General features: G+C 47.8%; 1 protein-coding gene across 4 annotated transcripts in view; it reads right to left on the reverse strand.

Moving 5' to 3' along the window:
• The window catches only part of LOC115134599 (Kruppel-like factor 8), a 119,392-nt gene that overhangs the window by 6,004 nt on the left and 97,529 nt on the right, over positions 1-15,859 (reverse strand). For all 4 annotated transcript variants that reach the window (XM_029668756.2, XM_029668757.2, XM_029668755.2 and 1 more), the window contains exons 5-6: positions 13,734-13,845; positions 2,970-3,112 (exon numbers count right to left, since the gene is read on the reverse strand). In XM_029668756.2, coding sequence (XP_029524616.1) covers positions 2,970-3,112; positions 13,734-13,845 — 255 coding nt within the window. The remainder of the gene's footprint in view (positions 1-2,969; positions 3,113-13,733; positions 13,846-15,859) is intronic.

The following is a 15,859-nucleotide window of genomic DNA, read 5'->3' on the forward strand; positions in this document are numbered from 1 at the left end:
AACAATAACTAGTAATGATTTATCATGAGAGGGCCATAAACAATAACTAGTAATGATTTATCCTGAGAGGGCCATAAACAATAACTAGTAATGATTTATCATGAGAGGGCCATAAACAATAACTAGTAATGATTTATCATGAGAGGGCCATAAACAATAACTAGTAATGATTTATCCTGAGAGGGCCAAAAACAATAACTAGTAATGATTTATCCTGAGAGGGCCATAAACAATAACTAGTAATGATTTATCCTGAGAGGGCCATAAACAATAACTAGTAATGATTTATCATGAGAGGGCCATAAACAATAACTAGTAATTATTTATCATGAGAGGGCCATAAACAATAACTAGTAATGATTTATCCTGAGAGGGCCATAAACAATAACTAGTAATGATTTATCCTGAGAGGGCCATAAACTGAGAGGGCCATAAACAATAACTAGTAATGATTTATCCTGAGAATAACTAGTAATGATTTATCCGGAGAAGGCCATCAACAATAACTAGTAATGATTTATCCTGAGAGGGCCATAAACAATAACTAGTAATGATTTATCCTGAGAAGGCCATAAACAATAACTAGTAATGATTTATTCGGAGAAGGCCATCAACAATAACTAGTAATGATTTATCCTGAGAGGGCCATAAACAATAACTAGTAATTATTTATCCTGAGAGGGCCATAAACAATAAATAGTAATGATTTATCCTGAGAGGGCCATAAACAATAAATAGTAATGATTTATCCTGAGAGGGCCATAAACAATAACTAGTATTGATTTATCATGAGAGGGCCATAAACAATAACTAGTAATGATTTATCCTGAGAGGGCCATAAACAATAACTAGTAATGATTTATCCGGAGAGGACCATAAATAATAATTAGTAATGATTTATCCTGAGAGGGCCATAAACAATAACTAGTAATGATTTATCCTGAGAGGGCCATAAACAATAACTAGTAATGATTTATCATGAGGGCCATAAACAGTAACTACTAATGATTTATCATGAGAGGGCCATAAACAATAATTAGTATTGATTTATCATGAGAGGGCCATAAACAATAACTAGTAATGATTTATCATGAGAGGGCCATAAACAATAACTAGTAATGATTTATACTGAGAGGGCCATAAACAATAACTAGTAATGATTTATCCAGAGAGGGCCATAAACAATAACAAGTAATGATTTATCCTGAGAGGGCCATGAACAATAACTAGTAATGCTTTATCATGAGAGGGCCATAAACAATAACTAGTAATGATTTATCATGAGAGGGCCATAAACAATAACTAGTAATTATTTATCCCGAGAGGGCCATAAACAATAACTAGTAATTATTTATCCCGAGAGGGCCATAAACAATAACTAGTAATTATTTATCCTGAGAGGTCCATAAACAATAACTAGTCATTATTTATCCTGAGAGGGCCATAAACAATAACTAGTATTTATTTATCCTGAGAGGGCCATAAACAATAACTAGTAATGATTTATCCTGAGAGGGCCATAAACAATAACTAGTAATGATTTATCCGGAGAGGACCATAAACAATAATTAGTAATGATTTATCCTGAGAGGGCCATAAACAATAACTAGTAATGATTTATCCTGAGAGGGCCATAAACAATAACTAGTAATGATTTATCATGAGGGCCATAAACAGTAACTACTAATGATTTATCATGAGAGGGCCATAAACAATAATTAGTATTGATTTATCATGAGAGGGCCATAAACAATAACTAGTAATGATTTATCATGAGAGGGCCATAAACAATAACTAGTAATGATTTATACTGAGAGGGCCATAAACAATAACTAGTAATGATTTATCCAGAGAGGGCCATAAACAATAACAAGTAATGATTTATCCTGAGAGGGCCATGAACAATAACTAGTAATGCTTTATCATGAGAGGGCCATAAACAATAACTAGTCATTATTTATCCTGAGAGGGCCATAAACAATAACTAGTATTTATTTATCCTGAGAGGGCCATAAACAATAACTAGTAATGATTTATCCTGAGAGGGCCATAAACAATAACTAGTAATTATTTATCCTGAGAGGACCATAAACAATAACTAGTAATGATTTATCCTGAGAGGGCCATAAACAATAACTAGTAATCCTGCATTCTCCTAGAAAGGTTCAAAACTCACCTTTCTGGTAAAAATAGTTATACATTGCTGAGGTGTAGTCACTTTTGAGGACACAAGCGCAAGTACAAATATGATACAAATATTATTTATTTCCTATTCAACAAAACTGTATGAATAAGGCTTGAAATGACATATGCTTTCGAAATATAGCATCATCAAATGATAAAATGATTCTAAGGATCTTATTTATTTTCTAAAGGTCTCTCCTGATCGAAATGTCTCATCGCTATGATGTCACACAGAGCTCTAGCTCGGCTTCCTGAACTCGCTAGGAACTAGCCTTTCATCTCATATTAATATTGTCCATCTATGACAAACAGAAAGTGTTTTGTTTAAAATGATTTTAGATCAATGCCAATAAATCAATCTCTGAATGTGCTACTGTGATGAAACCACTCTCTCCTGCTGCGCTACGATGTAACGATTGCAGGCACGTGCTTTGTCTATGGCTGTGATGTAGGGTTCAGCGAGGAGTTGATGGACAGTCGGAAGAGCGAATGAAATGGTAAGAGGGACATCCCAGATTTCACATCCTACGTCATACAGACCCAGAAGAAAATACTGGTGTGTCCGTGGGAACAATGCAAGACATTTCGATCTACTGTATCCACAGATCGATTTATAAGAGAACAGGTCATTCGGAGGCAGTACTTTAGGTAAAAAACAATAAGATATGAAGCTCTAGTATAGATCTACATTAAGTGTCTCTTCATTGGCTACAAAATGTGGGTCCTGGGTCAGTCATTGGCTAAAGATTAGTATGTGGGTGGGACAGGGTCAGTGTGTGTGTTACCTGTGTGTATCCTGCGGTGGGCTTTGAGGTGTGAGCTCTTGGTGTACACCTTGTTACAGCCATCATAGTCACACATATGGACACGTCTCCTCTTCATTTCCGGCGAATCAGGATCCACCTGCATGTCCATGTCTACGCCTGACCTGAGAGAGAGAGGTGGGAAGGCAAAGGAGAGAGAGAGAGAGAGAGAGAGAGAGAGAGAGAGAGAGAGAGAGGAAGGCAAAGGAGAGAGAGAGAAGGAAAGAGACGGAGAGAGAAACAATGGAAGAGAGAGAGAGAGGAAGGCAAAGGAGAGAGAGAGAGAGAGAGAGAGACGGAGAGAGAAAGAATGGAAGAGAGAGAGAGAGAGAGGAAGGCAAAGGAGAGAGAGAGAGAGACGGAGAGAGAAACAATGGAAGAGAGAGAGAGAGAGAGGAAGGCAAAGGAGAGAGAGAGAGACGGAGAGAGAAACAATGGAGGAGAGAGAGAGAGAGAGGAAGGCAAAGGAGAGAGAGAGAGAGAGAGAGACGGAGAGAGAAACAATGGAAGAGAGAGAGAGAGAGAGAGGAAGGCAAAGGAGAGAGAGAGAGACGGAGAGAGAAACAATGGAAGAGAGAGAGAGAGAGAGAGGAAGGCAAAGGAGAGAGAGAGAGAGAGAGAGAGACGGAGAGAGAAACAATGGAAGAGAGAGAGAGAGAGAGAGGCGGGAAGGCAAAGGAGAGAGAGAGAAGGAAAGAGACGGAGAGAAACAATGGAAGAGAGAGAGAGAGAGAGAGGAAGGCAAAGGAGAGAGAGAGAGAGAGAGAGAGACGGAGAGAGAAACAATGGAAAGAGAGAGAGAGAGAGAGAGAGAGGCGGGAAGGCAAAGGAGAGAGAGAGAGAGAGAGAGAGAGAGACGGAGAGAGAAACAATGGAAGAGAGAGAGAGAGAGGCGGGAAGGCAAAGGAGAGAGAGAGAAGGAAAGAGACGGAGAGAGAAACAATGGAAGAGAGAGAGAGGCGGGAAGGCAAAGGAGAGAGAGAGAAGGAAAGAGACGGAGAGAGAAACAACGGAAGAGAGAGAGAGAGGAAGGCAAAGGAGAGAGAGAGAGAGAGAAGGAAAGAGATGGAGAGAGAAACAATGGAAGAGAGAGAGAGGGGGGACCTGTCATGATATGGGTAAGGCTGGAGTGACATGCATTGAGTCGTGTATTTAGTGAAATGACAGAATGTCAGAGGATCACCTGTATTAGCAGGATTACTAGAAAGAAGCGAGTTACCTGAATATGAACTGTTAGTGTTACCCGATCATATTTCATGCATCTGACTAACACCTATACAGCCCCACCCATACTGTCTATGTCCCAAATAACCCTGGAAGGAAATTACTAACACCTTTACAGCCCCACCCATACTGTCTATATCCCAAATAACCCTGGAAGGAAATGACTAACACCTTTACCTCTTCAGCCCCACCCATACTGTCTATGTCCCAACTAACCCTGGAAGGAAATGACTAACACCTTTACCTCTCCAGCCCCACCCATACTGTCTATGTCCCAACTAACCCTGGAAGGAAATGACTAACACCTTTACCTCTCCAGCCCCACCCATACTGTCTAATCCCCTAACCCTGGAAGGAAATGACTAACACCTTTACCTCTCCAGCCCCACCCATACTGTATGTCCCAATAACCCTGTCTAACACCTTTACAGCCCCACCCATACTGTCTATGTCCCAAATAACCCTGGAAGGAAATGACCTCTTCAACATACCTTTAACCTCTCCAGCCCCACCCATACTGTCTATGTCCCTAGAAGGAAATGACTAACCCTCCAGCCCCACCCATAGTCTATGTCCCAAATAATGAAACTAACACCTTTACCTCTCCAGCCCCACCCATACTGTCTATGTCCCAGCTAACCCTGGAAGGAAATGACTAACACCTTTACCATCCAGCCCCACTCATACTGTCTATGTCCCAACTAACCCTAGAAGGAAATGACTAACACCTTTACCTCTCCAGCCCCACCCATACTGTCACCCATACTGTCTATGTCCCAACTAACCCTGGAAGGAAATGACTAACACCTTTACCTCTTCCAGCCCCACCCATACTGTCTATGTCCCAAATAACCCTGGAAGGAAATGACTAACACCTTTACCTCTCCAGCCCCACCCATACTGTCTATGTCCCAAATAACCCTGGAAGGAAATGACTAACACCTCTCCATCCCCACTCATACTGTCTATGTCCCAACTAACCTGGAAGGAAATTACCTCTTCAGCCCCACCCATACTGTCTATGTCCCAACTAACCCTGGAAGGAAATGACTAACACCTCTCCAGCCCCACCCATACTGTATATGTCAAATACCCTGTAACACCAGCCCCACCCATACTGTCTATGTCCCAAATAACCCTGGAAGGAAATGACTAACACCTTTACCTCTTCAGCCCCACCCATACTGTCTATGTTCCAACTAACCCTGGAAGGAAATGACTAACACCTCTCCAGCCCCACCCATACTGTCTATGTACCAACTAACCCTAGAAGGAAATGACTAACACCTTTACCTCTCCAGCCCCACCCATACTGTCTATGTCCCAGCTAACCCTGGAAGGAAATGACTAACACCTTTACCTCTCCAGCCCCACCCATACTGTCTATATCCCAACTAACCCTGGAAGGAAATGACTAACACCTTTACCTCTTCAGCCCCACCCATACTGTCTATGTCCCAACTAACCCTGGAAGGAAATGACTAACACCTTTACCTCTCCAGCCCCACCCATACTGTCTATGTCCCAACTAACCCTGGAAGGAAATGACTAACACCTTTACCTCTCCAGCCCCACTCATACTGTCTATGTCCCAACTAACCCTAGAAGGAAATGACTAACACCTTTACCTCTCCAGCCCCACCCATACTGTCACCCATACTGTCTATGTCCCAACTAACCCTGGAAGGAAATGACTATGATGTAACACCTTTACCTCTCCAGCCCCACCCATACTGTCCATGTCCCAACTAACCCTGGAAGGAAATGACTAACACCTCTCCAGCCCCACCCATACTGTCTATGTCCCAACTAAGCCTGGAAGGAAATGACTATTATGGAACACCTATAGCTTATAGTCCTAAAACCCTGAAATGACTTCTCTCTGGTTTGTTCAGAGTTTCCTATGGGGAAAATGAACGGGAAAGAATAGGGTTTTGGGATAAACGCCCAAAATATGGTCTGAGGTTAACACAAACTTAGGAGATCTTATATGTTTTGTTTTATGGGACAATATTGGGGCTCTTAGTGGCGCAGCGGTCTAAGGCACTCCATCGCAGACCCTGGTTTGATCCCGGGCTGTATCACAACCGGCTGTGATCGGGAGTCCCATAGAGCGGCGCACAATTGGCCCAGTGCCGTCCTGGTTAGGGTTTGGCTGTGTAGGCCATCATTGTAAATAAGAATTTGTTCTTAACTGACTTTCCCCTTTAAGTGGCTATGGAGTCTTAAAATGGACAAACACCACTATTACTGCTTTTTCTCTCATTTTTCAAGTGAAGGTCTTTTAAGGGTATATGCGAGCACACTTGTTCGGTTCGCCGAGCCGAGTTCAGCTAGGTGCCAGCCGAACTGAAGCATGCTGAGGCCTTAACAGAGCCTGACTCTTAATAATCACTGCAAATGAAGTCCATCTTTCATGTTCATCAACATCTCATAGTGATGTCTGGTCCCTGGGTGAATTTACAGGCCACCAGAGAGGGCTAGACAGTAACTGTCAAAACCCCATACAGTTAGACAGCTTCCAGTTTAACGATGATCTCTCACTCAATTCAATTCAATTCTCTTTATTGGCATGACGTAACAATGTACATATTGTCAAAGCTTATTTTGGATATTTACAATATAAAAATAAATAAAAATGACAATCAAATTGTCAACTGGACAACAGTAACAACAATAACCAGCCACTCTCTCTCTCTCTTCTCCCCAACTCTCCTCTCACTCTCTCTCTTCTCTCCAACTCTCACTCTCTCTTCTCCCCAACTCTCCTCTCACTCTCTCTCTCTCTTCTCCCCAACTCTCCTCTCTCTCTCTCTTCTCCCCAACTCTCCTCTCACTCACTCTCTCTCTTCTCCTCAACTCTCCTCTCACTCACTCCTCAACTCTCCCCTCACTCACGCTCTCTCTTCTCCTCAACTCTCCTCCCACTCTCTCTTCTCCTCAACTCTCCTCTCACTCACTCTCTCTCTTCTCCTCAACTCTCCTCTCACTCTCTCTTCTCCCCAACTCTCCTCTCACTCTCTCTCTTCTCCCCAACTCTCCTCTCACTCTCTCTCTTTTCCCCAACTCTCCTCTCACTCACGCTCTCTCTTCTCCCCAACTCTCCTCTCACTCACGCTCTCTCTTCTCCCCAACTCGCCTCCCACGCTCTCTTCTCCTCAACTCTCCTCTCACTCTCTCTTCTCCCCAACTCTCCTCTCACTCTCTCTTCTCCCCAACTCTCCTCTCACTCTCTCTTCTCCCCAACTCTCCTCTCACTCTCGCTCCCTCTTATCCCCAACTCTACTCTCACGCTCTTTTCTCCCCAACTCTCCTCTCACTCTCGCTCTCTCTTCTCCCCAACTCTACTCTCACGCTCTTTTCTCCCCAACTCTCCTCTCACTCTCTCTTCTCCCCAACTCTCCTCTCACTCTCGCTCTCTCTTATCCCCAACTCTACTCTCACGCTCTTTTCTCCCCAACTCTACTCTCACGCTCTCTCCTCCCCAACTCTACTCTCACTCTCTTCTCCCCAACTCTACTCTCACGCTCTCTCCTCCCCAACTCTCCTCTCACTCTCTTCTCCCCAACTCTTGCTCTCTCCCCCTCCCACTCTCCTTTTTTTCTGTCCATCTCCCCTCCTTTACTTCCTCTCCCTCCCAACCTCCCTGTTCCTCGCTGCCATTCACTTTCTCCACCCTGCCAACTAGTTAACACCCTTTCCTCCTCTCTCTCTTCCTTTCTCTTGTTTTCACTGCCCAGCCATTGGCTCAAACACACTAAACCAGCACCAATAGAGCTAATATAATTCCTTCTTCATCCTATCCTGCCTGTTTAACACACTAACTCACCCCTCTCCTCTCCTTTTCTCTCTCCAAACCATTTATAAGGAGGTGTGACGGCAAACTGCATTACGTAATCTTGTTTACACCTGGTTCTGGGACAACCCTGCCCAGCAACACACACACACACACAGCTAAGTGAACTCTCCAAGCACTACATTTCAGTTAGAAAGAGTGAGCTCGGTCTCCCCTGTTGCTGCCTCACTGCACGCACACACACACACACACACACACACACACACACACACACACACACACACACACACACACACACACACACACACACACACACACACACACAGTCTCTCCTCTCCTCCAGTGTTCAGAGGTTACATAAGTGTCCAGAGCAGATCAGTGCTGCAGTAATGTAATTAGCGCCAGAGAGTGGAGAGGAGGGAGGAGGGACGGACCCAGGTCACCACAGCCAAACCCCAAATGAAGAAGCAAATTCACCCTATAAACTTATTCTCTAATAATACACTCAACCTTCCACTCAATCTTCCTGTAAAACTCTACTCATATATCAGGACTGCAAACTACCCTAAATATGTACCCCACAAAAGTCTGTTGAAATTGTGATAGCAATAAGTGTTTTATCGTATCTTCATAAAACAAACAATGGATCAATCAGCCAGCATTATCTGACAATCACCCTGTGGAGGACGAGCCCAACAAAACCACCACCCTGTGTACTGGAGGATGAGCCCAACAGAACCACCACCCTGTGTACTGGAGGATTAAACCGACAGAACCGCCACCCTGTGTACTGGAGGATGAGCCCAACAGAACCACCACCCTGTGGAGGACGAGCCCAACAGAACCACCACCCTGTGTACTGGAGGATGAGCCCAATAGAACCACGACCCTGTGTACTGGAGGAAGAAACCAACAGAACCAACACCCTGTGTCCTGGAGGATGAGCCCTACAGAACCACCGCCTTGTGGAGGATGAGCCCTACAGAACAACCACCCTGTGGAGGATGAGCCCTACAGAACCACCACCCTGTGGAGGATGAGCCCAACAGAACCACCACTCTGTGGAGGACGAGCCCAACAGAACCACCACCCTGTGTACTGGAGGATGAGCCCAACAGAACCACCACCCTGTGTACTGGAGGAAGAAACCAACAGAACCAACACCCTGTGTCCTGGAGGATGAGCCCTACAGAACCACTACCCTGTGGAGGATGAGCCCTACAGAACCACCACCCTGTGTACTGGAGGATGAGCCCTACAGAACCACTACCCTGTGGAGGATGAGCCCTACAGAACCACCACCCTGTGGAGGATGAGCCCTACAGAACCACCACCCTGTGGAGGATGAGCCCTACAGAAGCACCACCCTGTGGAGGATGAGCCCTACAGAAGCACCACCCTGTGGAGGATGAGCCCTACAGAACCACCACCCTGTGGAGGATGAGCCCTACAGAACCACCACCCTGTGTACTGGAGGATGAGCCCTACAGAACCACCACCCTGTGGAGGATGAGCCCTACAGAACCACCACCCTGTGTACTGGAGGATGAGCCCTACAGAAGCACCACCCTGTGGAGGATGAGCCCTACAGAACCACTACCCTGTGGAGGATGAGCCCTACAGAACCACCACCCTGTGTACTGGAGGATGAGCCCTACAGAACCACCACCCTGTGTACTGGAGGATGAGCCCTAGAGAACCACCACGATGTGTCCAGGCCCTGTGTACTGGACGATGAGCCCTACAGAACTACCACCCTGTGTACTGGAGGGCGAGTCCTACAGAACCACCACCCTCTGTACTGGAGGATGAGCCCAACAGAACCACCACCCTGTGTCCTGGAGGATGAGCCCTACAGAACCACCACCCTGTGGAGGATGAGCCCTACAGAACCACCACCCTGTGTACTGGAGGATGAGCCCTACAGAACAACCACCCTGTGTCCAGGCCCTGTGTACTGGAGGACGATCCCTACAGAACCACCACCCTGTGTACTGGAGGACGAACCCTACAGAACCACCACCCTGTGTACTGGAGGACGAACCCTACATAACCACTACCCTGTGGAGGATGAGCCCTACAGAACCACCACCCTGTGTCCTGGAGGATGAGCCCTACAGAACCACCACCCTGTGTACTGGAGGATGAGCCCTACAGAACTACCACGCTGTGTCCAGGCCCTGTGTACTGGAGGACGAGTCCAACAGAAGCATCCCCCTGTGTACTGGAGGATGAGCCCAACAGAACCACCACCCTGTGTACTGGAGGATGAGCCCTACAGAACCACTACCGTGTCCAGGCCCTGTGTACTGGAGGACGAGTCCAACAGAACCACCCCCCTGTGTACTGGAGGATGAGCCCAACAGAAGAACCACCCTGTGTACTGGAGGATGAGCCCAACAGAACCACCACCCTGTGTACTGGAGGACGAGCCCTACAGAACCACTACCCTGTGTCCAGGCCCTGTGTACTGGAGGACGAGCACTACAGAACCACCACCCTGTGTACTGGAGGACAAACCCTACAGAACCACCACCCTGTGTCCAGGCCCTGTGTACTGGAGGACGAGCACAACAGAACCACCACCCTGTGTACTGGAGGACGATCCCTACAGAACCACCACCCTGTGTACTAGAGGATGAGCCCTACAGAACCACTACCCTGTGTCCAGGCCCTGTGTACTGGAGGACGAGCCCAACAGAACCACCCCCCTGTGTACTGGAGGATGAGCACTACAGAACTACCACCCTGTGTCCAGGCCCTGTGTACTGGAGGACGATCCCTACAGAACCACCACCCTGTGTACTAGAGGATGAGCCCTACAGAACCACTACCCTGTGTCCAGGCACTGTGTACTGGAGGACGAGCCCAACAGAACCACCCCCCTGTGTACTGGAGGATGAGCCCAACAGAACCACCACCCTGTGTACTGGAGGATGAGCCCAACAGAACCACCACCCTGTGTACTGGAGGACGAGCCCTACAGAACCACTACCCTGTGTCCAGGCCCTGTGTACTGGAGGACGAGCACAACAGAACCACCACCCTTTGTACTGGAGGCTGAGCCCAACAGAACCACCACCCTGTGTACTGGAGGATTATCCCTACAGAACCACTACCCTGTGTCCAGGCCCTGTGTACTGGAGGACGAGCACAACAGAACCACCACCCTGTGTACTGGAGGACGAACCATACAGAACCACTACCCTGTGTCCTGGAGGATGAGCCCAACAGAACCACCACCATGTGTCCAGGCCCTGTGTACTGGAGGACGAGCACAACAGAACCCCCACCCTGTGTACTGGAGGATGAGCCCTACAGAACCATCACTCTGTGTCCAGGCCCTGTGTACTGGAGGACGAGCCCAACAGAACCACCACCCTGTGTCCTGGAGGATGAGCCCTACAGAACCACCACCCTGTGTACTGGAGGATGAGCCCTACAGAACCCTCACTCTGTGTTCAGGCCCTGTGTACTGGAGGACGAGCCCTACTGAACCACCACCCTGTGTACTGGAGGACGAGCACAACAGAACCACCACCCTGTGTACTGGAGGACGAACCCTACAGAACCACTACCCTTGTGTACTGGAGGACGAGCCCTACAGAACCACCACCCTGTGTACTGGAGGACGAACCCTACAGAACCACCACCCTGTGTCCAGGCCCTGTGTACTGGAGGACGAGCACAACAGAACCACCACCCTGTGTACTGGAGGACGATCCCTACAGAACCACCACCCTGTGTACTAGAGGATGAGCCCTACAGAACCACTACCCTGTGTCCAGGCCCTGTGTACTGGAGGACGAGCCCAACAGAACCACCCCCCTGTGTACTGGAGGATGAGCCCAACAGGACCACCACCCTGTGTACTGGAGGACGATCCCTACAGAACCACCACCCTGTGTACTAGAGGATGAGCCCTACAGAACCACTACCCTGTGTACTGGAGGATTATCCCTACAGAACCACTACCCTGTGTCCAGGCCCTGTGTACTGGAGGACGAGCCCAACAGAACCACCACCCTGTGTACTGGAGGACGAACCCTACAGAACCACTACCCTGTGTCCTGGAGGATGAGCCCAACAGAACCACCACCATGTGTCCAGGCCCTGTGTACTGGAGGACGAGCACAACAGAACCACCACCCTGTGTACTGGAGGATGAGCCCTACAGAACCACCACCATGTGTCCAGGCCCTGTGTACTGGAGGACGAGCACAACAGAACCCCCACCCTGTGTACTGGAGGATGAGCCCTACAGAACCCTCACTCTGTGTTCAGGCCCTGTGTACTGGAGGACGAGTCCTACTGAACCACCACCCTGTGCACTGGAGGACGAGCACAACAGAACCACCACCCTGTGTACTGGAGGACGAACCCTACAGAACCACTACCCTGTGTACTGGAGGACGAGCCCTACAGAACCACCACCCTGTGTACTGGAGGACGAACCCTACAAAACCACCACCCTGTGTCCAGGCCCTGTGTACTGGAGGACGAGCACAACAGAACCACCACCCTGTGTACTGGAGGATGAGCCCAACAGAACCACCACCCTGTGTACTGGAGGACGATCCCTACAGAATCACCACCCTGTGTACTAGAGGATGAGCCCTACAGAACCACTACCCTGTGTCCAGGCCCTGTGTACTGGAGGACGAGCCCAACAGAACCACCCCCCTGTGTACTGGAGGATGAGCCCTACAGAACCACCACCCTGTGTACTGGAGGATGAGCCCTACAGAACTACCACCCTGTGTCCAGGCCCTGTGTACTGGAGGACGATCCCTACAGAACCACCACCCTGTGTACGAGAGGATGAACCCTACAGAACCACTACCCTGTGTCAAGGCCCTGTGTACTGGAGGACGAGCCCAACAGAACCACCCCCCTGTGTACTGGAGGATGAGCCCAACAGAACCACCACCCTGTGTACTGGAGGACGTGCCCTACAGAACCACCACCCTGTGTACTGGAGGACAAACCCTACAGAACCACCACCCTGTGTCCAGGCCCTGTAAACTGGAGGATGAGCCCTACAGAACCACCACCCTGTGTACTGGAAGATGAGCCAAACAGAACCACCACCCTGTGTACTGGAGGATGAGCCCTACAGAACCACCACCCTGTGTCCAGGCCTATACCACTACCTTCCAGTCTATGACACTCACCCTGTGTCCAGGCCTATACCACCACCTTCCAGTCTATGACACTCACCCTGTGTCCAGTCCTCTACCACCACCTTCCAGTCTATGACACTCACCCTGTGTCCAGGCCTATACCACCACCTTCCAGTCTATGACACTCACCCTGTGTCCAGGCCTATACCACCACCTTCCAGTCTATGACACTCACCCTGTGTCCAGTCCTCTACCACCACCTTCCAATCTATGACACTCACCCTGTGTCCAGTCCTATACCACCACCTTCCAGTCTATGACACTCACCCTGTGTCCAGGCCTATACCACCACCTTCCAGTCTATGACACTCACCCTGTGTCCAGGCCTATACCACCACCTTCCAATCTATGACACTCACCCTGTGTCCAGTCCTCTACCACCACCTTCCAATCTATGACACTCACCCTGTGTCCAGGCCTATACCACCACCTTCCAGTCTATGACACTCACCCTGTGTCCAGGCCTATACCACCACCTTCCAGTCTATGACACTCACCCTGTGTCCAGGCCTATACCACCACCTTCCAGTCTATGACACTCACCCTGTGTCCAGTCCCGGTGTACTGAAGGAAGCTGAACCTGACTCTGTCCCACTCTCCACATCACTGTCACTCTGGTACTCCACTGGAGACGCCGAGCCAGGCTTGATACGCACTAGAGGAAAAGATGGATAAATGGAGAGGCGAAGAGAGAGGATGTAAGAAAGAGAGAAGGAGCAATGGGACAGAGTGAGAAGGAAAGAAATGGACAATGTAGAGGAAGATGGAAAGGTTTACAGACAGAGAGGGGGAGAGAAAGGCAAAAACAACAGGGGGTTAGCAACTTAAATCCAACCACCATAACACATAGTACTTGGCAACACAAAAGGTAAGCCAGGCCCTCCCAGCTGAGTTGATTTGAATTTCTACTTGGGTGTGAGAGAATTCCCATTATACTTAGGTGTGGTTGGCTGTGCTGCGGAGGCAGGTGATTGTATTTGTGAACCCCCCTCTTTCCCCTACCCCCATCCCTCTCTTAGTGGGTCAGAATGTGGTGAATGCATTGTTCAAAGTTTCTCTTCCCTGAGGATGCGGGGGGGTGGGGGTGTAGTGACGATGGAGTTGGGATTGGGGCGGGGTAAAGAACTGTCCTTTGTGCATGAGGAACCCCCCCCCCCCACCCCACCCCTATTACTACTGCAACCCACCTCATTCAACGACAAAATGACAAAATCTCCTCTGAATCTCCATAAACCACCTCCCGTCACACATACCCTCCTCACCGCTGCTCTCGCTCTTCCCCCCGTGTCTTCCCCCCCTCCTCTCTCAATATAAGGGCTTTAATGACATGGGAAACACATGTTAAACATGGCCAAAGTAAGTGAACTAGATAATTAACTAAAGTGAAATAAACAATACAAATGAACAGTAAACATTACACTCACAAAAGTTCCAAAATAATAAAAACATTTCAAATGTCATATTATGTACAGTGGGGCAAAAAAGTATTTAGTCAGCCACCAATTGTGCAAGTTCTCCCACTTAAAAAGATGAGAGAAGCCTGTAATTTTCATCATAGGTACACTTCAACTATGACAGACAAAATGAGAAAAAAAATCCAGAAAATCACATTGTAGGATTTTTTATTAATTCATTTGCAAATTATGGTGGAAAATAAGTACAAAAGGAAAAATAAATAAACATAAATATGGGTTGTATATACAATGGTGTTTGTTCTTCACTGTTTGCCCTTTTCTTGTGGCAAAAGGTCACAAATCTTGCTGTTGTGATGTCACACTGTGGTATTTCACCCAATAGATTTGGGAGTTCATCAAATTGGGTTTGTTTTTTAATTCTTTGTGGATCTGTGTAATCTGAGGGAAATATGTGTCTCTAATATGGTCATACATTGGGCAGGAGGTTAGGAAGTGCAGCTCAGTTTCCACCTCATTTTGTGGGCAGTGAGCACATAGCCTTGTCTTCTCTTGAGTGCCAGGTCTGCCTACGGCGGCCTTTCTCAATAGCAAGGCTATGCTCACTGAGTCTCACGGAGTCTGTACATAGTCTGTACATAGAAATAAGGTTCTGCCTACGGCGGCCTTTCTCAATAGCAAGGCTATGCTCACTGAGTCTCACTGAGTCTGTACATAGTCTGTACAGAGAAATAAGGTTCTGCTTGCGGTCGGCGAACAGGTGTGAGCTTCCAGAATGAACAAAGCTGTGGTTGTCTTCATGCAACGAGGACATTTGGTGGGTAGGCTCATTGCTAGTAGAATATTTGTACGGGGTGTGTTGGTGCCAATCTCCCCTCTTTCTTCCCCCTCAACCAGGGTGGTAGTTGCAAATTTGCCTCTGTTTATTACGGATGATTAAAAAAAAGGGGGGGGGGAAAGAGTTGTTTTGGTAAAGTTGCTAGTGGTTTCGTGTACTGTCGTCAGGTTTTCCGGCAGATACAGGCCTGAGCTACAGGCAGTTCGATTTTGGGTATGTCATTTTAGGCGAAAATTGAATAAAAAGGGGCAGATCCTTATGTTTGACCGAGTGGATGTTTGGAGAACTAGATATTCCAACACAAGACAGTATACAGGGGTGAAGGCCTTTGGAACTAGGGTGAGTGCAGCCTGGCTTGATCGATTTTACCTGTCCAGGAATCAAAGCAATAGGCTGTTGGGCGCTACCATTCTCCCAGT

This window comes from Oncorhynchus nerka, linkage group LG9a, assembly GCF_034236695.1.
Source record: "Oncorhynchus nerka isolate Pitt River linkage group LG9a, Oner_Uvic_2.0, whole genome shotgun sequence".
In the NCBI taxonomy this organism is placed as follows: domain Eukaryota; kingdom Metazoa; phylum Chordata; class Actinopteri; order Salmoniformes; family Salmonidae; genus Oncorhynchus; species Oncorhynchus nerka.